A 24,086-nucleotide genomic window follows, 5' to 3' on the forward strand; every position below is an offset into this window, starting at 1 on the left:
GTATAACATAGTTTTCTACTTTCATCTGATTTTTAAAACAAAAATGCCTAAGAAGACTGAGTCAGACTCATATATTATGGAAGAGTAGTAGACCTGCTTAAATTTCCTTTCAGCATTGTTCATTTTTCATCCTATTGATTCTCTGTATGCTGTTTTATCTTAGTGGGGAAAAATACAGGGGTTTTATGCGATGGGAAAGGCAGCTTGGTACCTGGAGGGATGTGAAAGAATGTCTCTCTTTTTATAAACTGTAAGGATAATATTTTTTTCTCTTTTTCTTATTTTAATTTGCAGAAAGAGAAGTAGAGCTAGTTCATACCTGGTTTAGCTCTTGGGGACTTGGGCAGGCTGGTTTAGTGCCCAAAGATGGTTATCTATGCCATGAAATAGGAATCAAATATTATAAAAAACTGAAGCCTACTGTTACATTTCCATAAAATATAAGTCTACCAAAACTGGATATATATTAGTTGGCAACAAAGATATGTATGCAATTTCAGATCTCCAACAGCCATATTGCTGCAGCTCAGATTGGCAGCCCTATGAAATAGGAACTTAGAATCTGTGGTTACATGCTCATGGATTCTTTATTTTTCTTTTATTAAGGTTGATAAGGAAAAAAATGAAGGTGCAACCTTGAAGAGAGAAAACCAGAATTTGATGGAACTTTGTGATAACCTAGAGAAAACCAGGCAGAAACTTTTTCATGAATTGCAGATGAAAGAATCACAAATTAACTTTCAAGAAGGACAGCTCATTTCAAGCAAGAAACAGGTTGAAAGTCTAGAACAAGACTTTAAAAGGTGAACATCTTTTTTTAAGGAAAAGAGTAAATAGGAATGGGTTGCACAGTTGCATTGGTTAGCCAGAACCAAAACCGTTGCCATTGTGTCTTTAGCAATAGTGACAAAGGAAATTCCAAATCCAATCTTATTCCATTAAAGGCACTTGGTTTGATTGGAACAATATTCATTTAGAGGGCAAAGCTACTCATTTATCATAAAAAGTTAAAATATTTGGAAGCTTTTAACTTAAAACCTATATAAAAAAGGAACATTATAGCAGTATCTAAAATTATACATGGTAAGAGGAAAGTGAAGAGAGACTTCTGTCTTTCTGATAATAACTGCTTGTAGAATGAATCAAGACAAAAGGAGACACCGAGTCCATCATTAATCTATTCAAATTGCTATAATAAGTTGGAATGATGGCCACCAATTTCCACTGCTTTAAGAAGTGATTGGATAAATTGATGGAGGACAAAGCTATTAATGGATCCTAATTATGTTGGCTATGTTTTCCTTCTAGTAGCAGTGACAATGTGCTTCTCAAGATCATTTTTGGGAAAACCAAAGCTGGAGGGTATTCTGTCCAACTTACGGTCATTTCATAAGCATGTAGTTTACACTTTGAATGGAATACTGATTAGATTGGCCTTTGTTCTAAAGTAGAAAATCTCTTTAATGTTTTTTTTTAGTTACTAATGAATTACATAAAACAATACCCTTTTTCAGCTTTGTTTTATTTTTGCAAATAGGAACATTTTCCTGGGAAATTATACTATCCAGTCTATCTAAAATTAGCTCTGAAAAAAATGGGGCTTAGCATTCCAAACTGAGCATTTGGATAAAAATATTTTAATAATAATTATATGTGTGTGTGCACACGCACACACAGTATATATTTTTGTTCCGAGTAGGATAAAGTGGTCTGGATCCAAATTATAATGCAATGAAGGAAGGCAGTATTAAATTGAAAGCCTGTAATATTCTATATTTGAGGTAAAATATTATTGATGTTTTACACTGAATTCACTGGTACAAGTAATTTCTTAATGTGTTCCTTGAAATTCAGTCAGTTTAAATTCAACCTTAAATTGTTTTGTTGCTATCCTAAATTTCTGTCCCTTTCACTAACAAAAATAGATACAAATCTGAACTGGAAAAACAACCCAAGACCTTTGCCAATGGAGAGACATCTTTTGAAAACACACCACAGAGAAGCAACACTGGTTCTCCAGCAACAAACTGCAATGGTATAAGAGATACATGTATATATGTATATTTTTCCCCTGGGAATCTTACAGATATAATTTATTCTTTACTGAAAGCATCTCAATTCAATATCTTCATCCTTTTTATCGTAAAAGGTTTATTGTGACATTTTTGTTCAATATTAATAGTTTCAAAAATCCAAGAACGTGAAAGAAAATTCTGCAATGAAATTGAAGAAGGAAAACCCCTGGAGGCAGAACCAAAGAGCATGACAAGTCAAGTAAGACTTTAAAACCTGTGTGGTATCCATACCTACTAACTGATTTGAAATAAGAAAGGAATCATGATTAATACATAATTTTAAAGTCAGATTAGAGGTAATAAGTGAATAATGTATCTTTGCTAATGTTAGTAATCAATCATAGGAGACAATACATGGCTAATTATTCAGTCTTTTGCAATTTATAATAACCTTGAATTGATAAATTGTAAATTTATGAAAATAATTTAATGGGCTAAATTTAATTTTATCAGATATCAATTACATCCTTACCTAAACAGAAAATAAATTTAATTTGTGAAGGAGGGTTGGGGATTTCTGCATGATTCAAGACATCTCTTTTGTATATTCATTGTTCTAATCTCTCATACCTAAAATCTGGGTGAAAATGTTGGCCCTGCTAAGGGGGATGGAATAGGATAGTGGAGGACTGCAGATGACTTCAAGTCGTTCATATGTGAAAACTTAAAATCCAAAACTAAGTTGTTTTTTTAATTATTCTCTACTGAAGCATCTTCTTTATTAAGTCCATTTTCTCTCTTACTTTTAGAAGAAAACTAATGCCTTGCATTCAGAAGGTAATTTAACCCGTAGAGAAATTGCTCGGCACCAAGCTTCCTCATCTGTATTCTCATGGCAACAAGAGCAAACTCCAAGCCACCCTTTGTCCAGCCATCAAGAAACTCCTACTAACAGTGGGTCAACCAAATCAACATTTCCTTTGGAATCTGCAGTAACTCCTAGTCCTAATATTATAAAATTAACCAAGAAAGATTTCATTAATTGCAATGTCTCCAACAGCAGCCAGGACTCTTCAATCATTCAACAACTGGAAACTCAGAACCAAGGTATTTAAAAAATATTATAAGCAACTTATTCTTCATATATTTCAGTAGCCCCCAATCTTTTTTGTGCCACGGCCCGGTACCGGCATCACAAAATGATCCGCGGCCCGGTACCGGCATCAGCACGCATGACAAAGCAAAGCGAGCCGAGCGACCGGCCAGCCAGCCGTCCCCCGCTTCTCCCTGCCACCTTCAACTCCTCCTTTGTACCTTTGTCGATGGGCTTCGCTTCGGGACGGTCACTCGGTTCGCCATGCCTTGGGTGCTGAAAGAATCCTCGCGCCTTAGTTTCATTTGAAGCCCCCCCCCCCTTCGATGAAACTAAGGCGCAAGGATTATTTCAGCACCCAAACACCACTTTCCAACCGGAAAAGCTCACCCGGAAGCACTTTCTCGTCAAACAAGATGGCGGCGCCCAGCAAACTGGTGGCCCGGTAGGAAATGTTCCATGGACCGGTACCGGTCCACGGCCCAGTGGTAGGGGACCCCTGATATATTTGACAATGCAATCATTTTTCTGCAATAGACAGCCACTTTGGCTAGCAGTAAAGGTGCTACGGTAGGACCTAGGAGACTGATTTGTAATCCCACCTTAGTCATGAAAGCTGGCTGGGTGACAAACTGGTTGGCAATTCCTGGCAATCAATGGATAAACACTTGGTTGATCTGAAAAAAAAGAAGACCCAACATTTGTGAAAATAAAATGCTAGAAAGAAAAAATACATTTTTTCATAAAACAAGAGAAGAGTGTATCCAATCTCTTGAGTTCCATAGAGTGGGCAGGACTCAAATATCACACTTTGAAGGGAGAGCACGAACATTTAAAATAATATAAAATAAAGCTTCAGAGTTTTAGGGGCTGCCTAGACCTGTAATACCCTCTTTCAAAATCATCTTTTCCCAAAACAATATTTTTTGTCATTTTGAATGGGACTAAGAGGCAGAATGGGGACCTTAATCCTATGTCCCTTAATTCCCCAGCACCAAAAGAAATTGATCCAAAAATGTCAGCACAGTAAAGTGCTAATATTATTCGTTGCTATACAATGGGAAGATGAAATGTGGCTTCCTAGCTGAAATTGATCATTTATGCCTAATTTGCTGCTAGAGGATAAGAACATTACAAGAAAATGTTATGATTTATACTGAGTATTGGAATAATGGTCTTGGTCTAGGGGAAAGGAAAGGTTTCAAGCCAGAATTTGTCATGGAAACTGTAACAACTGATGTATCATTTTCACAGAAATAACATGCAGAGTTTTCCTTCAATGGGGTTACACAGGTTTTTCTTGGCTGAGATTATACTAGGCTTTTGAAAGATCATGTCCCTAACCCGTGGCACAAGCTAGGACAAAAACTATTCTTGTTTGCATTTTCATTTAATTAAAATTAAATATAGTTAATAGGATCCCTTTCCAATTGGGGATTTAATGATTTCCTCTTTTTGATGTATTGTGACCAAATCATGACATAATTTGGTAAGGATATTAAGAGATCTTCTATATTCTGAGGGCCTTAAATTAGGTACCACTGCTCAGGAGCAGTATAGGTTCTGCCTGTGAAGAAATCCAACATGTATCAAGGTATACTGTACTTATATTTTATGCGTATAATTTTTTATATGTAGAGCTAAGGTGCAGAATTCGGGAACAAGAAAATAAATTACAAATTCAGACACAAGACATGAAAGCAAAGGTGATGAAGCTTCAGGATGCTCAGCTACAAGTGGAAAAGATGCAGATGGAATTAACAGAAAAAGAGAAAGCTCTGAACAAGGCTAGAAATGAAATAGTTAAAATTAGTATACAACTGGATCAAACGACTGATCAGGTAATCTGCTTTTTAAAATCTTGGAACCTTTTAAAATTCCAAAAACTCTTGTATGCATGCAAGACCAATGCTAATTGAGTTAAACATAACATATTATATTATATATATGATAATTATTTGTCTGCATGAGCTGTGTTTCTTAGAGAGGATTTGCATAAACTGTACCCATACAGTTTACTAACCCTAATTGGTTTCCTAACCCTAATTGCTTGGGGAGGAGAGAGGACCAATGTTTATACTGCACTTACGCTGAATTGTTTTGAATAATACTTGCAAATCTCAGCTGTTTCTCAAGATGTTCTTACCCTGATAGGAAAAGTAAACTTCAGTTTTTATTGTATTGGCCTCCTTGCTTTCCCTTTCCAGCCATAAATACAGGTAATGCTCAACTTAAAACATTTAGTGACCATTTGATCATTGAAAAAGTGACTTGTGATCATTTTTTACACTCACGACTGTTGCACAGTCTACACAGTCACATAATCAACATACAGACACTTGGCAACTGGCTCATACTTATGGTGGTTGCAGGGTTCCAGACTCACGTGATCAAAGTCAACGGGGAAACAGAATTCCCTTAACAATTGCAGTGATTCATTTAACAACTGTGGGAGGAAGGGTTGTAAAACGGGACAAAACTCACTTAACAGCTGTCTTGCTTAACAGCCTAAATTTTGCACACAATTGTTATAAATCGAGAACTACCTGTATATATTCATCTTTTACTTCATTAGAGCCATGGTGGCACAGTGGTTAGAAGGCAATACTGCAGGCTAATTCTGCTGACTGCCAGCAGTTTGGCAGTTCGATTCTCACCAGCTCCAGGTTGACTCAGCCTTCCATCCTTCTGAAGTTGGTAAAATGAGGACCCAGATTGTTGGGGGCAATATGCTGACCCTGTAAGCTGCTTAAAGAGGTCTGTGAAGCGGCATATAAGTTTAAATGCTATTGCTATTAACTGTTGGTCTTTCTGCCTTTATTTCAGGAGTTCAAACTATAGTGTGTAGCATTTCCATCTATAATATTGCTCCATAGCAACAATGCTCTGAGACGTCATAATTAGCCAAAGTCAGTGAGCTTCCATTATAGATTGTAGATTAGATCCTAGTTCTCTGCATTAGCCATCACATCACTCTGGCTGTTTTTTTTTTCTTTTACCAGATGAGTACCAGAAATATTCCCTATCTATGTTACCTTTATGTTCTCTCTTTATAGCTTACAGCAAAGGAGAAAAAGTTCAGAGGACTCTCAAATGAGCTAAACTGTCAGAAGCAAAATTTTGAAAGTACACAGTGTGCTTTACAACAGAAGATTAAGGATAAGGACCAAGAGGTGAGATGCCGCATTATAGTTACAGGTGGCGCTTCTTACAACCATTTAACAATGGTTCAAAGTTATGATGACCTTGGAAAAGGTGAGACACAGCCTGTATTTATGACTATTGCACCACCACCATGGTCATGTGATTAGAATTCAGACACTTGGCAACTACTGGTAGGTCCCCTTTACAACTGGTTGCAGCATCCTATGGTGATATGATTGCGGTTTGCTGTCTTTTTTTGTCAATTTCCAGCAAAAAATTTCGCTGGGGAAGGTAGACTTCCTCAGCAACTGGTTGAAGCTTTAATAGAGAAGACATTGAAGGAAGCATATGCTTTCTTAATTGAAAAATAATATTTGAATAGTTAACAGGGGAAACCTGGGAAATCTAATCTTTTGAGAACTTCTGGTTTTAAAATTTAATGTTTATAAGAGAAAATATTCCATGTTCATCAGCATTCTTCATTTCCTGATGTCAGAGTTCTAGTCATCTGGAATTTACAGGAGTAGACAGAATTGTCCCAACAAAGAATGTGGTTTGAAAGCCCATGTGTCCATAGGTTGGTGTAGGTAGTATAACAGACTAACTAGCAATTTTAAATACATTCAGTTTTGTGTCAGCTTTTGCCTCTCACATGTAGAAAAGTTTCCAGATAAGTATTAGTGGAAAATGCTGGTGTTGGTTTTGCAAATAGTCTGTAGCATTAGCAGGAATATTTACTCAATTCCAAAAATTATACAGTTATGGCCTTATAAGAGCTTTGGTGGCATAGTGCAGGGGTCCCCAACCACTGGGCCCCTGACCGGTACCGGGCCGTGGAACATTTTCTACCGGGCCACCGGTTTGCTGGGCACCGCCATCTTGTTTTGATGAGAAAGTGCTTCCGATGAGCTTTTCCAGTTGGAAAGCGGCGTTTGGCTCCTGAAGGAATCCTTGCGCCTTAGTTTCATCGAAGGGGGGGCGGCTTCAAACAAAACATACCGGCATCGGCACGCATAGCAAGGCGAGCCAAGCGACCGTCCTGAAGCCATCGCGAAGCCCATCGACACAGGTACAAAGGAGGAGTTGAAGGTGGCGGGGAGAAGCGGGGGACGGCTGGCTTGGCCGGTCGCTCGGCTCGCCTTGCCATGTGTGCCTTGGATCATTTTGTGATGCCGGTACCGGGCCGCGGCACAAAAAAGGTTGGGGGCCACTGGCAAAGTGGTTAGAATGCCAGCGATTCGATTCTCACCTACTCAAGATTGACTCAGCCTTCCATCCTTCATGAGTTCGGTCAAATGAGGACCCAGATTGTTGGCAATATGCTGACTCTGTAAAGTGCTTGGAGAGGGCTGTAAAGTACTATGAAGCAATATATAAGTTTAACTGCTATTGATATATATATATATATATATATATATATATATATATATATATATATATATATATATATATATATGCACATATATTCTATTAGGCATTTTTAGGCCCATTTATTATCTTTGCATTAGATATCACAAGCAAAAGTAAATTCCTGTGCATATGCACAATCCATGTATTTGTTGACAGTGATCAACAACAGATGTTGGAAAACATCTATTTTATTTTTACTAGAATGTGATGTCAAACACACACATTTTGGTGAATATCAGGGACAAGATGAATAGTTTAGTCTAAATGTGTCATTTGATATTGCCTTAAGTGAATGAAAAATGTTTTTTGCTAGAAAGATTATTTTTCATTTTCTTTCTTCTAGTACTAGAATTGTTTTGCAAATTTATTTTCTTAATTGTGAGCGTTGAAATATTTTGAAACCTTGCTAAAATGACTGAAGGAAAAGGAAGCATTAGATTTTATACACAGTACATATAAGATCTTACTAATTTGTAACAAGTATAACATTTTATATAGGAATATATCATGACTTCTGCAATATTTTAATTTAAAGTATAGCTACAAATTAATTTTTGAAGAATCTAGAGCTGTCCATTGTTTCTGGACAGAAATGGTTTTTGTTATGCGACTCTGGCTGTTCCATGATTTCTAAATTTTGAACCAATAGTGAACACCCAACCTGGGCTGATAAATGTATGACTCTCAGCCCTAAAATTCTTATTTCTGTACAGTTTCTCCATCATTTATGTTTTCAGATGTGATCCAGGTATAATTACAGGTAGTACTTGATTTATGACTGTTCGTTTAACAATAGACTATAATTATTATGACTTTGCAAAATGTAGCACCACCATTACTACTGTATTCCTTTGATTTCAATATGGGTGCGTGGCAATTATTTTGCATTTATAACTAGTTGCCAAATGCCCCACGGTCATTTACAATCTTTTCTGCCGACTTCAACAGACAGTCAATGGGAAGCCAACAATGAAGGTTGCAAGCTGCTGCTACCTGGTGCTTTTAATGGCTGGCTAAAAGAGCTGCCTCCTAAGAGGAGCTGAGTTCCTTCAACAGGTTGCAGAAATTTTTGCTGTCTTGCACTTCATCAAAGGAGTTTCTTTCTGTGCACAGAAGAGGAGCTAAACTCCTTTAGAGGGGTATAGAAATGGTTTGAAAGCCTGAAGCTTTTAGCTCTATTCCCGCACCCTTCTATCCCTGGAGAGAAATTAAATTCCTCTGGCAGGCAGCTGTTTCAGCCGCTGCCAAAGACAAAAGGGAGCTGAAATTCATGCAAAGAACAGAGTCCATGCAGTAAGATAAGGAGTGGGGTGCCTCAAAAGCGGGTATGGGGGGAGGCCCTGGAAGGTCCAGAAAAGGCCACACACAAGTATTTTTCTCCTCGGGGACTAAAAATCCTGCCTGGATTTTAGCAAGGAAGATTTTTCAGCTCCTGATGGAGCCTTCCAGAATCTCCAACATCCCCTTGAGGCACCCTGGACTCTGTTCAGTTAAAACATATGTGATCGCTTTAGAGTGACAGTCTGGAATGTGTACACCTGCTGAGTGAAGCAGTCTTGTGGGTAGTCACATGATGTCTTGCTTAATGACTGCTTCGCTCAGTGACAAAGTTTCTGGTTCCAATTATGCTTGTAAGTCAAGGACCACCAATATAACACCTTGGGGAACACAGATGTTTGATGGTGAAAGATTTGTGTTTCTTGAAAGCTGGATTTTTCTAAAAAAAAATAAATTAATGGACTTTTTCTATGAGTTTCTGTTTTTAGCAAAAATATTTCTCTATTATGTACTGTTCAATATGACCACAAATTAAAGCTTTCCATCTTTTATTTATAGATTTTCACAACAAAACAGCAGTTTGAAAAAAATGCCAGGGACTGTGCACAGAAATTAAATCAACTTGAAGAGGCTACACAAATGATGCGGTTGAAGGAAAAAGAATTGAAAGAAAACTATGAGGTAAATTAAAATTGTAATAGCAATTGTGCACTTAGGGCACAGATGAAACAAGATGGAACATCTAAGCATCAGTGTATCCTTAGATACCAAGCTTCCTGTCCTCCTAATGTTTTTAAAACAATTCTTTTTTTTTTTTTTTGAAAATTTTATTTGGGTTTTCACAAAAACAAAATACAAATAAAACATCTTTTTTGAAAATAGCATGGTCCCAGGTTATCACTTCTTCATACAGACACAAAACTCAATTTCATGCTCATTTTTATATTCTATTCCATATCTTATTACCATTTTATATTTTCTACATAGTTTTTCCCCTCTTCTAATTTTCTCAACTTTGTTTTGATTATCTCAATTCAAATCATTATATTTATATTTTGTCTGTCCTGTTACAATTTCACATATCTTTTCTTATCAAACAAATTTTTCCCTGTAGTTATCAATTAGAGTATGACACCTTTATATCCTTTAATTTTATCCATTCAAGCTCTTATTTAAGCTTCAATGTATAGCTTTAAGATTATAGCATTCAATATAATACATAACTTCCAATCGAATTCTGCTTGGTACATTCTTAAAATAGACACTATATTCTTAAAAAGATATATATATATGTGTGTGTGTGTGTGTGTGTGTGTGTGTGTGTGTGTGTATGTATGTATGTATGTATGTATGTATGTAAATAAAACACATTCCATTCCAGTTCAATTCTATCATTAATATGCATTAAAATCTTAACATTTTTAACATTTCTTTTCAATTGAATATCATACTTCTTTGGGAACACTTATAAATTTTCCATAGTTAATTCTTTTTTTTCCATATTTCTCACTTATATTTTTATTAATCATTACTAATAATTAAAAATGTTCCCTTTTAATTCTCTCAATCATTTTAATTCTTTATTTATTAACAAACATCCCACTGCATTACAATAAATATTTTATCCATCATCATATTTTCTAAAGTTATTTCTACTTGTAATATAACAAAGCTATCTTATGTACCTTTGCAGATTCTCTTTTACAATTAAATTTTCACCCATTATCTCTAAACAGACTTATGGTTACAATCCTTATATCTTTTCCCTGTTTCTCCATTTCTTGTTTCTGTCTTTTACAACTTCTTTTCCTTGCCTTCTTCCCCTTCTTCTTCTCCCTCCCCTTTTTACCCACTCGTCGTCTCCCTACTTCTAACTCTCTCATCTGTAATCCCCTCTTCTGTTGCTTTCTAATATTATACTTATCTTTCAAATTGTTCTTCTTTTGGGTTGTTTTTTCTAATCTTAAACCTTTCACTCTCTTTCCCCCCTTTTCTTTTTACCCCCCACTTAAAATTATTTGATCATTAAAGATGGCTTCTTCTTTGTCCCAATCTTTTTGTTCTACAAGCGTTTCTTGTTGCTTCTCATAGTTCCAGATCTCCATTTCTAAGAATTGAAACACAAAGCCAAAAGAACTTCTCCCTTGTGCGTCTTCTTTCCATTTTTTAAGTTACGTTTTCAGTTCTTCTAAGAGTGATACCATTTTAAAAACTTTTAAACAACCACCTAGTTAATTTTAGTCATCTAGATGCAAAAACCAAAAATCACCAAGTAATCCAAATAATCCAAGGCTGTTTCTACTTGCTTCTTTTTTCCACTTTCTCTTCCTGGGGTTCTATTATTTTGTTACCAAGTTTCCATTAAAATGTATCTTTGAGGAATCTTGTTAAAATGTCACTGTAAGTTCCTTTTAATTACAGTTCCATTCCTTAATTCCAGGCAGTCTCCTCCATTTTTCCAGATCTTGCCCTTCTATTCTTTTTGTTGCTCCTTTCCAGCTTTTAAAAACTTTTAAATGTCCAGAAATCTTTATTTATCCCTTTGACTTTTATTTTCAGCTTAGATGCCTATTAATGTCAAAATGGATTTTCTTTTTCAGTTTCTTGCTTAAGTCTCTTAGCTGTCAATATAAGGAAGGGAAGAAAAAAAACCTAATCCTTTCCCTTCTCTCTCTCCTTCGCAGCTTCAAAATCTTCTTTGGGAACAATGTTGTTAAGTTTAAATTCCAGGGTACCTTATTTGTTGCTTTTGCTGTTTGACTCGGTCAACCAAAACTTTCTCTTCTTATCTTCCTCCTGCACATTCTTTTCCGGTCAAGTTCTTCTTTGTGGTGGCCATTTCTGACCACCGCTACAACCGCCTTCGGGAAAGGGAGTAATGGCCAGCTGGGGAGGAGAGATGCAGCTCTCCTCAACCCTGCAGGCAGTCTCCCCCCTCTTCACCACTTCTACGGGGTGGCTTAGCCCCGAAACCAGCCGGCTCGGGGCACTCCAGCGGCAAGCACAGATCGAAGCCTCGGAGAGACAAGGTTTCGGTCTGTCGCCGAAGAAGCTCAAACCGGAAGGCATGTTTTTAAAACAATTCTTGAGCATTTTGACATATACTGCAGAAGAAATCAATTAAAATAAAGAATTCTGAGATAAAGGCTCTGTTTAAATAAAATTTCCTAGAAGGGTAGTACAGCGCCCCCTGGCATGGCTTTAAACAACAAAGATGACAGGTCCCTAAAACTGTTAACGTTAATAGATTATAGAAAAGTTGATATTAATAAAGCTTTCAACCTGGAGGGGAAGGATAATGAAATGTCAAGGAATGATATATATTTGAGAACTAAATTAATGCAGTAAGTACATTAGCAAATGTAGGGTGGGATGAGCAGAGGGTCCAGCAGGGAGGTGCTCGCTGCCTTGGTGAGAGTTTTGCCGCCGGGCAGGAGGGCCTGCCTGTCAGCTGCACTGGGCATCCCAGGCGAAGCTCTTTGCGCTCTGCCCGGCGCCAGGCAAGAATGGCGGCTGGGTGCTTCTCCCAGGGTGCGCCGATCCTGCACTGCGGCCCCAGGAGATTCGCCTCCCCACATGGGGTTGGGCTGCCCTCTCGGGCAGGGGAGTCTTTGTCGTACCGGTAGTAGGTTGTCGTGTTTAAAAGAATTGGCTGTGCGGAGCTGCACCAAACGCTGTGCAGCTGCGCCAAACGCCGTGGCATTGCTCTAAACTACGTGGCAGCAAGGGAGAAGGGAAAGCAACAGTGGAGGAAGGTCTCCTGATACGAAGTGCCCCCCCAACGCCAAAGTCAACACAGGCAGCGCCATATCCGGGTATGCAACAAAACTACTTCCTAACGGCAAGCCCCCCCGCCATTCCCCCCATTTCGCATGTTTAATACAGGCCTTAATTTGGGGGGAGGGGCTTAATTTGATTTTATGCTGCTAAAACATGCTGGGCCTTCCTATTGGTGGAGGGCGTATTGTTGGAGAAACACGGTATTTAAGCCCACAGTTCACAAAATGTGCACTATAGTATCCCTGGATACTATAGTGCTAGTATCCCTGGAGCACACAGGGGCACTGCAAGATAGTTTAGATTGTTGTGACATCCATTCGTGAAATTGTGTTTTGGGCAGCCTTTGGCCTAGGGCACCATGGAAGAAGTGTTATTGGGACACTGAGAACACCATGAACTAAGAAAGTTGGGGAATTCTAGTTTAAGCTGATGGGGAATGATGTGATCTCATTGCAGTATAGATACATCAGATGCCAGAGTTTCATTTGTAAATACATCCAGTGGCAGAGTTTCAAGCAGCTGCTTGGGTGACTCAATGCCCTCTACATGTGTTAGATTACAAGTCCTTGCTTGATAGAGAAATAGGTGTTGTAGTCTAGTCCACCTGAATTGCAACAGATTGGGAAAGGTGGGTCCAGAGCTGTTTGGATCAGTAACCTTAGAGAATCATATGCTTGCTGATGACACATGCAAGATAAATGGGATAGTTTGGGGAGCGTATAGTGCCTTATTGCTTCTTGGTATATAGTCCAGGGCTAAACAACTTGTATTGATTTTTTAAAATCCTGCAAACTTAATTAGCCATATTTATATTCTGGAAGTGTTGAATGGTAACTCTTATAAGTTGCAAATCCCATTCAATGTACCATCTACCTAAACTTGACTTTGACCATACAGTGGTACCAAGATAATCATCATTAATTGGTCCAGGACGCATGAGGAGTACTAAAAATGACGAGTGCCAAACAAGCCACGTGACTTTGTTTCAGCTGGGAAGGACTCCCGGTCTGTTCCTTTTCCTATTTTAGTGATCTCCCCAGTCTGGCCAACTTCCTGTTTGTCCTCTGTGGCTGTCCACTTTTTTTTTTCCAGTAACTTTTCTGGCATGGTCAACTTCCTGCCCATTTTTTGTAGCGCACCCCCCCCCCCCTTTTTTCCTATCACAACACATCAAGAACCAAACAAACATCTAGTACTAGGACAACATTTTCAGGTCAAAATGTGTCAAGTACCAAATGCTAGGAGTTTTGAAGCAGTCGGGCACCGAGGTACCACTGTACTTGAAGAAAGTTTTTTAAAATAACCATCAGCTCAATAACTTGTTTACTCTCAAAACTGTTAAACATCAAGAGGCAATGTATGAAGCGAAGTATATATGTAATATCAACAGGTATATTTTGTAAAGATAGAAAGGTATGAAAAGGGAAGGTGGATGGTATAAACTAATTTTAGCCATTTATCTTCCCCGACCCTCTCTTATCGCCTTGATTTTCTTTGCCACCTTTTCTCTTGTCTGTATAATATTGCTTACCCTAAGAAGAAATAGCATAATGGATTTGTATGTCAAAAATTGCTCAAATACTTTCAAAGGTGGGCCTCTGGAGAGAACATTGGCACAATCCCCTGATTTTCTAACTATTTTGTTTGTTGGAGAGAACCGAGGCAGAGATTGATCAACAGAATCACCAAGAAGTTCAGCCTTGCTCTGAGGCTGATTTGCTTCAATAGCTGGAAATACAAACCTGCTTTGCCAGCAAATTTCCAGCTTATGCTTCCCATCCTTGTGGCCCCTTCCCTTACACTTGGCTTGGGTGCCTTGGTGCCCATCTGCTGGTAGCAACTCAATGGATAATTGAGGGCTCGAGACCAACAAAGCTCTGCCAATGCCATCTGTTATCTTAGCAGCTCAGGAGTGGGTGGTGTACGGATGCATGTGCCATTTTCTTTTGGAAAGATTCTTTATTTTATTCCCAAGAGGACAAGGTTATAAATAATAGACCAATGGGCTTTTAAAAAAAAAATGCTTTGAAGTTGACAGCAAAGTGACCCCAAATCTTTCACATTCTCTGTTAGCATTAAAAAAAAAAAGGATGCAAAAACAAACAAGCCAAAAAGTCATACTTTCCAGCCTCTGTAATGGAAAAGATGCCTGGCATTTGATTTAGAAATTCTCAAGATAACTGAGTATCAAAAAGCTGGCCCCTAAGCTATCCCTAATATCGAACCTTGTCTTAGATGCTGGTTCTACTCCAAGACCTCTGGCTGTAGTCTAATTTATCTCTTCTTTTTAAGCTCTGAAAGAAATGCAGTTCGATTGTGATGTTCCAGTATTATTATTATTTTTTTTTTTTACCCTATGGAAACCTCACCATGGCACAATTTATTGCAGGCTAGAGGTTTCCTTCATTAGCAGCTGCACTTGGCAGTTGCTGGGAGAGTACACTGAATGTCTATGTAGATTGCCATGTGACAATAGACTGAAAGTATAGGACACTTGACTACTGGAATCTGACACCTGATAAGGATAAAGATCTTTGGGTTGGGATTGTAGGTCGTTTCCTTTTCAAGAAAATCTTTCTTTTTTATTCATCAGTTATACTACCTTTTTCCAATTTCATAGGAAATTGAGAAGCAAAATAGCTTTCTCAGCTGCCAGGCTGCTGAACAACAGCAAGAAATTTGTCAACTGAAAAAAGAACTCTGTGGCACTAAACTATCCCTACAGCAGAGTCAGCATTTTGTTGAAGACCTGAAAAGTAAGCCATGGGATTTCTGTTGTGCTTAATAATAGACCAATTTCAATGCAATATCCCAGTGTGATGTACACTTGGTAAAATCTCATTCGGATGCTATGGTGCACCATTGTCTTTTTTTTAAAAAAAAAAGCCAAAATTGAATTTGCATTGTCCTGCAATGGAAATTTACCAGTTAGTCAAAAAGCCAAGACCTCACAATTGATATTACATTCATGAAATAATTATTCTTCTTTAATTATGTATCAATCATGTCATTTTGTCTTGCACTTTTTAAACTTATCTAAAGAAAACTATTTGAAGAGTTCTATCTGAACTCTTCTAAACAAAAGAAACAATAGTTCTATCCAAATTTCATAAATGTATTGTTGCTTATATAATTTGCATATTTCTGTAGTGTATCCCCCTTCATTTCCCTTATATAGGGGAACATTAAAAGATGTTGATGGGAGGTCAAACTGGATAAGTTGGGAAGATAACCCTTATAAGGAGAAAGTATCTTGTATACCTTGACATAAACTGTTTTGACTTCAGAATCTAGTTCATTATCATGATTTCATTGTAAAGATAACTGCAACATTCAACAAATTGGTTTACATGTTATACCTTTGATATTTCAAACATAAATGTGGAAAACCTGACGCTACTCGAAGCACTTGGTCCCCATTCTCATGGGCAAAATTTAATACGTATCTCCTGTCTTCGATCAATCAACAGTTCAATGCTGTATCCAAATGAAGCTTGTAAACCTTTATTTTTCTAATGCAAGTTGCCTGAATTAGATGCAATGGCAAACTGTCGTCTAATATTTTCTGGAAGCATAAAGATAAGAGTAGTTATCACAGGAGCACAGATTTTATTTGTGGAATGTTAAGACTTCATAGACAGAAATGGAGCCTGTATTTTGTCGGTTTATATTTTAATCTTTGTATACTAAGCATTTTATATTTTTATGTCTTTTTAATGACTCTCGTTGCAGATAAAAATTGCTCACTGGAAAAAGAATTAAAATTGCTTGAAGAAAAACTGAACAAGCAAGATAATTCTGTCAGTTTAGAAAAAATGAGACTTGCTTTTTGTAATGTTGAACATGAACGAGATTCTCTCCAGCAAATTCTGAAGGACAAAGAAAATGTAATTGAAGAGCTCAATAAGAAACTGGAAAACACGGAAACACTACAGAAAACTACTTTAGAATGTGAAGACCTTAAGAAAGAGATTATGATTCTTTCTCAGTGGAAAAGAAAAAGCAAACAACTCTTGAATGAACTAAATTTAGAAAAAGAAGAATTAATGATCAAAATACGCAGTTTGGAAAGTGCTTTCAACGCTGAGCAACTTAAACATCAGGAAAAGGAAATTGCTCTCAAAGATGAATATGAACAATTTAGTGAACAGCTAAACATTTTTGAGCAGGTGGTAAAAGAAAAAACAACTGAACTAGAGGCACAAAGAAAAGCCTATAGTGACCTCCAACAAAAAACAGCAATGTCTGAGGAAAAACTACAGAAAGAGAGAGAAAATAATTCACTGAAATTATTTGAGTTCAACAGAGAAGTGGACACCTTGCAGAAAAGACTCAACTCTGAAGCAAATGAAGTGTTAAAAAGGGGGGAATGTATTGTCTCCCTTGAAGCATCCTTAGCTTCTTACATGCAATTAAATGCATTCCTTCAGAAACAGGTTGAAGAACTGGTCCAAACCAGAGATAAAATGGAAAGAAGGTTAGCTGAAAAAGAAAACCCAAAGCAACAAATCTTCATTCAGGAAATGGAGCAGCAGATCAGTAAATTACAAGAAACAGTTTTCCAAAAGGAAGACCTGCTTTCCAAAGCATTAGAAGCTCTTGAAGGAAAAAACAAGAATCTACAAAAGTTGATTGAGGAATCAAATAGGCAACAAACAGAGATTCTGGATTTAAAACAGAGTAATGTGTTGCTTAAGGATTTGGCCCAGCAACTAAAAGTTATGGGCTCAAAGGAGCCAAATGTATCTATCAAAATATCCTTAGAACAAGATAAACCTGAAGGACTTCAGAATGAAGGTTCCATGCTTGAGAATACTGTCAATATTTTAGAAGAAAAAAACTTGAACACAAAGCAAGAAATTTCCAAAAGTTTCAAAGAAAAGAAGGAAAGCCTTTTGAAGTTGTCACGAGGAATGCAAGAGGAGAGTTTGTTGTTGCCAGAAGCTGATGAAGAAGTAGAAAGGAAAAGTACAAAGGAAGATTATTTAGAAAGCATTGGAAGGAATCAGACTTGCCATTTTAACGTACAAAAAGCCATATTTGATACACAAGAGAAACATTTTATGAGCAAATGTGAGCAGTTGCAGAGTAAGCCAATGTTCTTGGAGAAGAAAAATAATACTTTACTTTTGCAGCTTGAAACAAATGATTCAGTTTCTGAAGAAACTAATAGTTTAAGACAGGAGGAAACAAGAGAAAATAACAGGCGCTCTTCTGTAAATATCTTGCTGCAAACACTAATCTCAGAAATGAAAGTAAGTGAACATGCAGCACTTGACTTTGTTTTAAATGAACCAGCATTGGAACAGCTGAGGGTATTTGTAGAAGAAAGAGAGAATGAACTTAAGAAGTATCAAGTGAAGCTTGAACTGCTTCAAATGGACCTTGAGGACAGAGAAATTTCTTTAGAAAATTATGCTGATCAGATAAAGGACTTGGAGATGATATTGAGAACTAAGGAGATAAAAATGGAAGAAAGTGAAAAGGAAAAAGAGAAGTTGCTGCATAAATTACAAGCACTTAAAGATTTGCAAAATTCAGCCTTAAAGGTGACAGAGAGAAGTGAAGATGACGAATCACCAATGTGTTTCAGTGCTGTTATCAAGGACAATTTTAACCTACAGAAAGATGCCAAGTGTTCATCAGTTCCTCATGATCTGATGCCCAGCCAAAATGATTATTTCCAATTAGTATCCTCCCTACACATGACAATGAGCAAGCTAAATGAGTTGGAGAAAATGTGTGAACACCTGCAGAAAGAAGACTCAACATTAGCATCACAGCTGAAAGACTCACAGTTGGAATGCATCATAAACACAGATATTATGAGAAAAGAATTAATAGAAAAAATGGATAGGCTGAAAGTAGAGACCATTTCTGTTTCTGATAAATTAAGAGAGAAGAGTAAAATGGAATCTGATATGAAGGAAATCCCTTTAATAACTCCAGAAGGTTATGAGGATTTTGATTACGAATATTTGAAATTAATTAACAAAGAAATCAAAACACAGTTGAATGAAGTCAAAGAAAAAATCTTTTCTTTGAAAAACAAACATGAAATTTTAGATATTCAAAACCTGAATGTGGCCTTTGAATTGTCAGCGTTGGAATCCTACAATGAGATGCTTAAAGCTAAAAATATTGCATTGCCAATAAATCTCAGCCAAGCTGAGCTGGTTTCTTTTCCAGCCCAGATAACACAAGGTTCAGACAATAAAGAATTTAAAGCATATGGACATTTTTGTATGGAGACTCTGCATAATAGTGAAGTCTTCCCCTATACAAAACAAATGTTTATGGAGTCTGATTTGGACAACAGTGTGTCATTAACTGAAATCGGACGACCACATCAAAACAGACAAATTGATCTGGAAGATATTCCTAAACACTTTAATAATGCCAATGAGTTATATAGCAATGATGCCTGGACCTTACCTACTAAACCGATGACTGTCTCCAAATATTTTCAGTGGGAATGTTGTGAAAACTCCTTTAAGGTGCTTAAGGAATCATTTAGATCTGATAAGATTCTGGAAAGTAAGGAACTAGAAAGGATTCAAGAACTGCTCCTTTCTGCAAAGAAAGAAATAGATGGTGTACAAAAACACAGTGTATCTGGCAATGAGCCCTGGCAACAAAAAGTTCATAAGGTGATCCTGCAAGTGGCATCTGAACTTCCAGCTGAGAAGAAACTTCCTGAACTGTTCCTTCAGAAACAAGGAGAGCTACAAAACCTCGATTTAAGTTCTCATCCAATAATTTGTGCTGAGGTTGGCCAAGTAAGTTTACTTAATTTGACTGCTTAATTTGACTGAATCTCTTTAGGCATATTCAAGGAAGTGCCCCTCTCCTGACTTTCCTCCTTTTGTGGGGCAATGGGGGTTAGTTTGCTTGATGACAGAGGTTGCTTGTCAAGAACTTAGATAACCTTAACATAGATCTTTCCCAAAACACAAACATGGAATTAATTACACTTTGCTTTGCTTTGGAGACGGATTTTTCAACAGCATGAAAACTGTGATCAGAAGTAGTTGGAATTAAAGTACAGATTTATTTTTATATCTGAATTCTAAAAGAATAGCCAATTTACTAATTTGAGTTTGCACTAATTAAATTAAATCCTCTTCTTGTTGCAGCCATTTTAAAAAAAGCTGTTTTTGTTAGTCTTCCTGTTCCAAGGTAATAAATATTATTTCTTGTGGTGTAGGTTCATATGGTCCTAGCAACACTTGTAGAACAGTAGATTGAAGAAAACTGCCATAATGCTTAATTGTAATCCCAATTCTGGCTTTATGGAATTACAGATGTGCTCATAAAATGAACCTACTTCAGTAGTTAATGTGAGATACAAGAGAATAGAACATACTCTTTGGAAGCACATCCACAGTGCTTACTCAGAAGAAAAAGCAACATGCCTAAACAATTAATAGGAGCAACAGTATTAGAACAGCAAATGTTTTCTTCACATCTTGGAACATGCCATTGTGATAACAATTATGTTAAGGGAAAAAACCCTGTTTATTGTATTATAAACATACAATAATTAAAAATGAAGCATTTGAACAAAATAAAACAATGACATGTTTGTAGAGATAACACTAAAGCCATTAAACCAAAACTGACAGGGATTAATAACACTGAAGAATATAGGAATTGCATGGAAAATGCCCATGTATCTCAAACTAATTTCAATATCTCCCCTCTTTCTCTCCACTCCAAAATTCTATTTAAATTGCAGATAAAAGCAATCATATTAGAAAAACCTGCTAGAAAGAAGGTCAGAAATAAAAAGGTGATGCCACCAACACTGAGCCCGAGAAATTATTTCTCAGGGTAAAGAAAACGTTTCTCATTCTTGCTTTAATATGGTTTGTTGCATAGGCAGCCAGATGTTCAGACTGGATTTGGCATTTTTATCAAGTGCTTCCCAAGGACCTTGAATAGGCAGATGTTGTCACTTACCTATCTCAGGTCCTTGGGAAAGATTTGATAGGTGAATAAAAGTGCCAAATGCAGTGTAAACATTAGGCTGTATGTATGACTAATCATATTAATAGTAGTTTATGGTGGCGCAGTAGTTAAAATACAGTACTGTAGGCTACTTCTGACTACCAGCTGCCGGCAGTTCGAGTCTCACCGGCTCATGGTTGACTTAGCCTTCCATCCTTCCAAGGTCAGTAAAATATTATGGAAGATAGACAATCCCTCAAGTAACCAGGCCCTATACCATATTGGGCTTTATAGGTCATAACCAGCACCTTGAATTATTCCTGGAAGTAAACAGGTAACCAGTGCAACTCGCAAAGCTGAGGAGCGTCATGGAAATACCAAAACATGCCCACCACTGATCTCTGCAGGCAGAACTGTTGAAGTTTCTAATCTTCAAGGACAGCCTCGTGTAAAGGGTATTGTAGTAGCCAGTCACAAGGTAATTAAGGTATGAGTGACTGGGCAGGTGATGATGAAAATATGGGAAGGACATTCCCAAGGCTGGCATAAGTTTAATTGTTATTTATCAACTATTTATCAACTAGGTTTCATTTGATGAAAATAACTTTTTTTTATTCTCCTTTAGCCAATTTCTGCTAATCCAACACCCTTATGCTATTTGAAAATGGATAGCTTTCTTGGGGAAAGCCTTGGACTTAAAGCTGTAAATGATCAAGCAGCAAAAACCTATGAAGCAAATAGAAGACAAAAAAGCTCTGCATATGTAGTAGATACAACATCTAGAGAAAAATATCTTCCACATCTCAAAGAAAATGACCAATCCATATATTCTTCAAGATGTCCTCTCGAGTCATCATTTTTTCCTTCAAATATCAGCGCGCACACAAGGTTGGAATACTCCACAGAAAACCAGAAGGCCATTGAAATGCACTGGTTATCAATAAAGAAAGCTGATGATAACAATTCTAAGCTTTCCCATGAGAAAAGCAATAAAATAACTAACATGGAAGTTCAGTATCTGCATTCAGATTTGTATTCAAAGAATACAGAGTTGACTGAAAAGGAGGTTGTTTGTGCTGAATATAACAAAAGAGCTGTGATTCTTGAACAAGAAAAGGAAGACTTGAGTGAGGTGCTCCAAACTGCAACTTTTGATACACCACAGTTATATTTTAACGTTACAATTCTTGAGCTAGAACTTAATAAGGTGAACTCTGACCGGGAAATGTACAAAAGCAGATTGCCTGATACAACGCATACTTTAAAAGAATTGCAGATGATCAAAGCAGACAATAATGAGAAGCTTTTTGAAGCTGAAACTGAACTGAGCAGGGTAAAATCTGAGAAAACAAATTGTGAAGCTTACACCTTGTCCATGGAGAAAGATACTGAAAGAAAGCAGTTGGAGCAAGAAAAACAAATCAATGTAAGAAATATTTCTGGCCCTCAGGACCAGCTAAAGATTTTCACAGCGGAGAAAAACCAATCTAGTCAGGATCTGACTACTTTCTTAAGGGATAAAGAAGCATTGGATCAGGTATGCAACAAAATGAAAAACATAAAAGGGTTTGACTCAAATCAAATGGATTCTATTGAGTTTATCGAAGTATTGGAAGCTGAAGATAAAACCCAAGCAAAATTGCTTACAGATTTTAAGGCTGCAGAGGATCAATTATATGTTGAAAATGTTTGCTACATGGTACAGTTCCAGTATCTGGACAGAGTTATGGGGGATCTTGTGTTGAAAAAAGAGGCAGCAGAAATTCAGATCAAATATCTGACAGAGGCAAGAGAAGTGAGCCTTAGAAAATATGAAATCGTACACAACAAGCTAAACATAGCTGAAGCCAAAAATGCCAAGATATCCAAGTCCTTGGAAGGTTCACTAGCAGAAAAAGGTGAACTTGCAGCACAGCTAAATTCTGCACAGGAAGAAGCAGATCATTTGCGACAGGGCATCGAGAAGCTGAAAATAAAAATAGAATCTGATGAAAGGAACAGGCATCATCTGGCTGAAAAGTTGAAAGAAAGCAATCGAAAAGTTGACACTCTCGCAGACAAAATTGAGTATCTGGAAAAAGAATTATGTATGTCAGAGGAGAATTTGGAAGATGCAATTCTTAGAATGGAGACAGCTCAAGCAGAGATGGAAATAATGAAGACTGAGATAGAAAGGATGTGTGTGAGCCAACAACACTTAGAAGGTGAAGCCAAAGTCCTTAGGTCAGAGAAAGAGACTCTAGAGAAAGTCTTGAAAGAAAAACAAGACAAAGTAACTAATTTAGAAGTTACTAATTCTACATTAGTAAATCAACTGAAAGAGAATGAAAAAGAAAAGGTGCAAATTAGAGGTGAACGTGAAAATACACTAAAATTGATGGAATCACAGCTAAAAAAGTTCTGTGAAGAAATTAAACTTCTTTATACTGAGAAAGAAACTTTCAAGTCAAAAGAACAGGATCTTGTTTGTGAAATTACTTTCCTCAAACATGACAATATGCAGTTGGTTGGTTATCTGGAAGAAGCACAGTCCAGTAGCTCTAAAGTACAGCAGTTGATGGGAGTTTTCATCCAGGAATTACAAAGCTTCAAGCAAACGCTGAATGAAAATGTTTCTGTTTTTGAGCCATTACTCAAAAATGAACCTTTGCAAGCTATCCAGGATGATCTACAGGTGTCTTTCAAACCTATCGAAGAAAATCTAAAAATCACACCATGCGGAAAAAACATCTTCTTTGAAAAGGTATTGTACAATTTGTATACAACATGGATAGAATATCGTGGAGATATAAAATAGAATTGCAACAATTACTAAATACAGTTTAGAAACACAGTTCTTGCTGTGTTCATTGGGGCTTGATTCTAGGTAACTGCCAAAAATTGTTGCACCTGTCAATACATGGTCCCACTTGTTATACAGCAATGTTTCCTATTCTAATACTCTCAGCATGAATTGGATGAGTTACAGTGGCTTGAAATTCTCAAAACAGAATCTAACCCATCTAGAAGTTATAATTATCTTGTGCTTATCTTATCTTATGTGTATGTGTTTTGGTTCTTCTGATTTTTTTTAGTTTTGTACAACACCTTAAGTTGTTTTGAAGTGGCAGCCTTATAAATCTAGATAATGATGATGATATTTACCTTATGTGATTAAAGGTAACAGATTAAAATCACCAGCTGAATATACAAAGTAAAAGCTTGACAAAAATAAAAACATTTTTGCTCAGTGTAAAAAAGAAAACAAAGTAAGCACCAGGCTTACTTTTTGGAGGGGATTTCAAAAATCCCTTGCTATTCACAGAGATGAAATTGCAAATGAAATGAAGGGGCTGGCAGTAAAATCAAATAGAAAAATCAGCTGGCCGGGGTGGAAACAGATAATGCTTGAGATAATTTAAGTTCAAAGACCGCTA

At 37.0% G+C, this 24,086-nt stretch overlaps 1 protein-coding gene across 1 annotated transcript in view; it reads left to right on the plus strand.

Moving 5' to 3' along the window:
* Positions 1-612: 612 nt before the first annotated feature.
* CENPF (centromere protein F) overlaps positions 613-24,086 on the plus strand; it is a 30,005-nt gene continuing 6,531 nt past the window's right edge. The window contains exons 1-10 of the mRNA XM_026695417.2: positions 613-803; positions 1,926-2,035; positions 2,183-2,274; positions 2,825-3,122; positions 4,747-4,949; positions 6,165-6,281; positions 9,499-9,621; positions 15,341-15,476; positions 16,453-19,499; positions 21,296-23,413. Coding sequence (XP_026551202.2) covers positions 661-803; positions 1,926-2,035; positions 2,183-2,274; positions 2,825-3,122; positions 4,747-4,949; positions 6,165-6,281; positions 9,499-9,621; positions 15,341-15,476; positions 16,453-19,499; positions 21,296-23,413 — 6,387 coding nt within the window. The 5' untranslated portion in view covers positions 613-660. The remainder of the gene's footprint in view (positions 804-1,925; positions 2,036-2,182; positions 2,275-2,824; positions 3,123-4,746; positions 4,950-6,164; positions 6,282-9,498; positions 9,622-15,340; positions 15,477-16,452; positions 19,500-21,295; positions 23,414-24,086) is intronic.

This window comes from Pseudonaja textilis, chromosome 1 (assembly GCF_049901715.1).
Source record: "Pseudonaja textilis isolate UNSWEBS1 chromosome 1, rPseTex1.2, whole genome shotgun sequence".
NCBI classification, from domain to species: domain Eukaryota; kingdom Metazoa; phylum Chordata; class Lepidosauria; order Squamata; family Elapidae; genus Pseudonaja; species Pseudonaja textilis.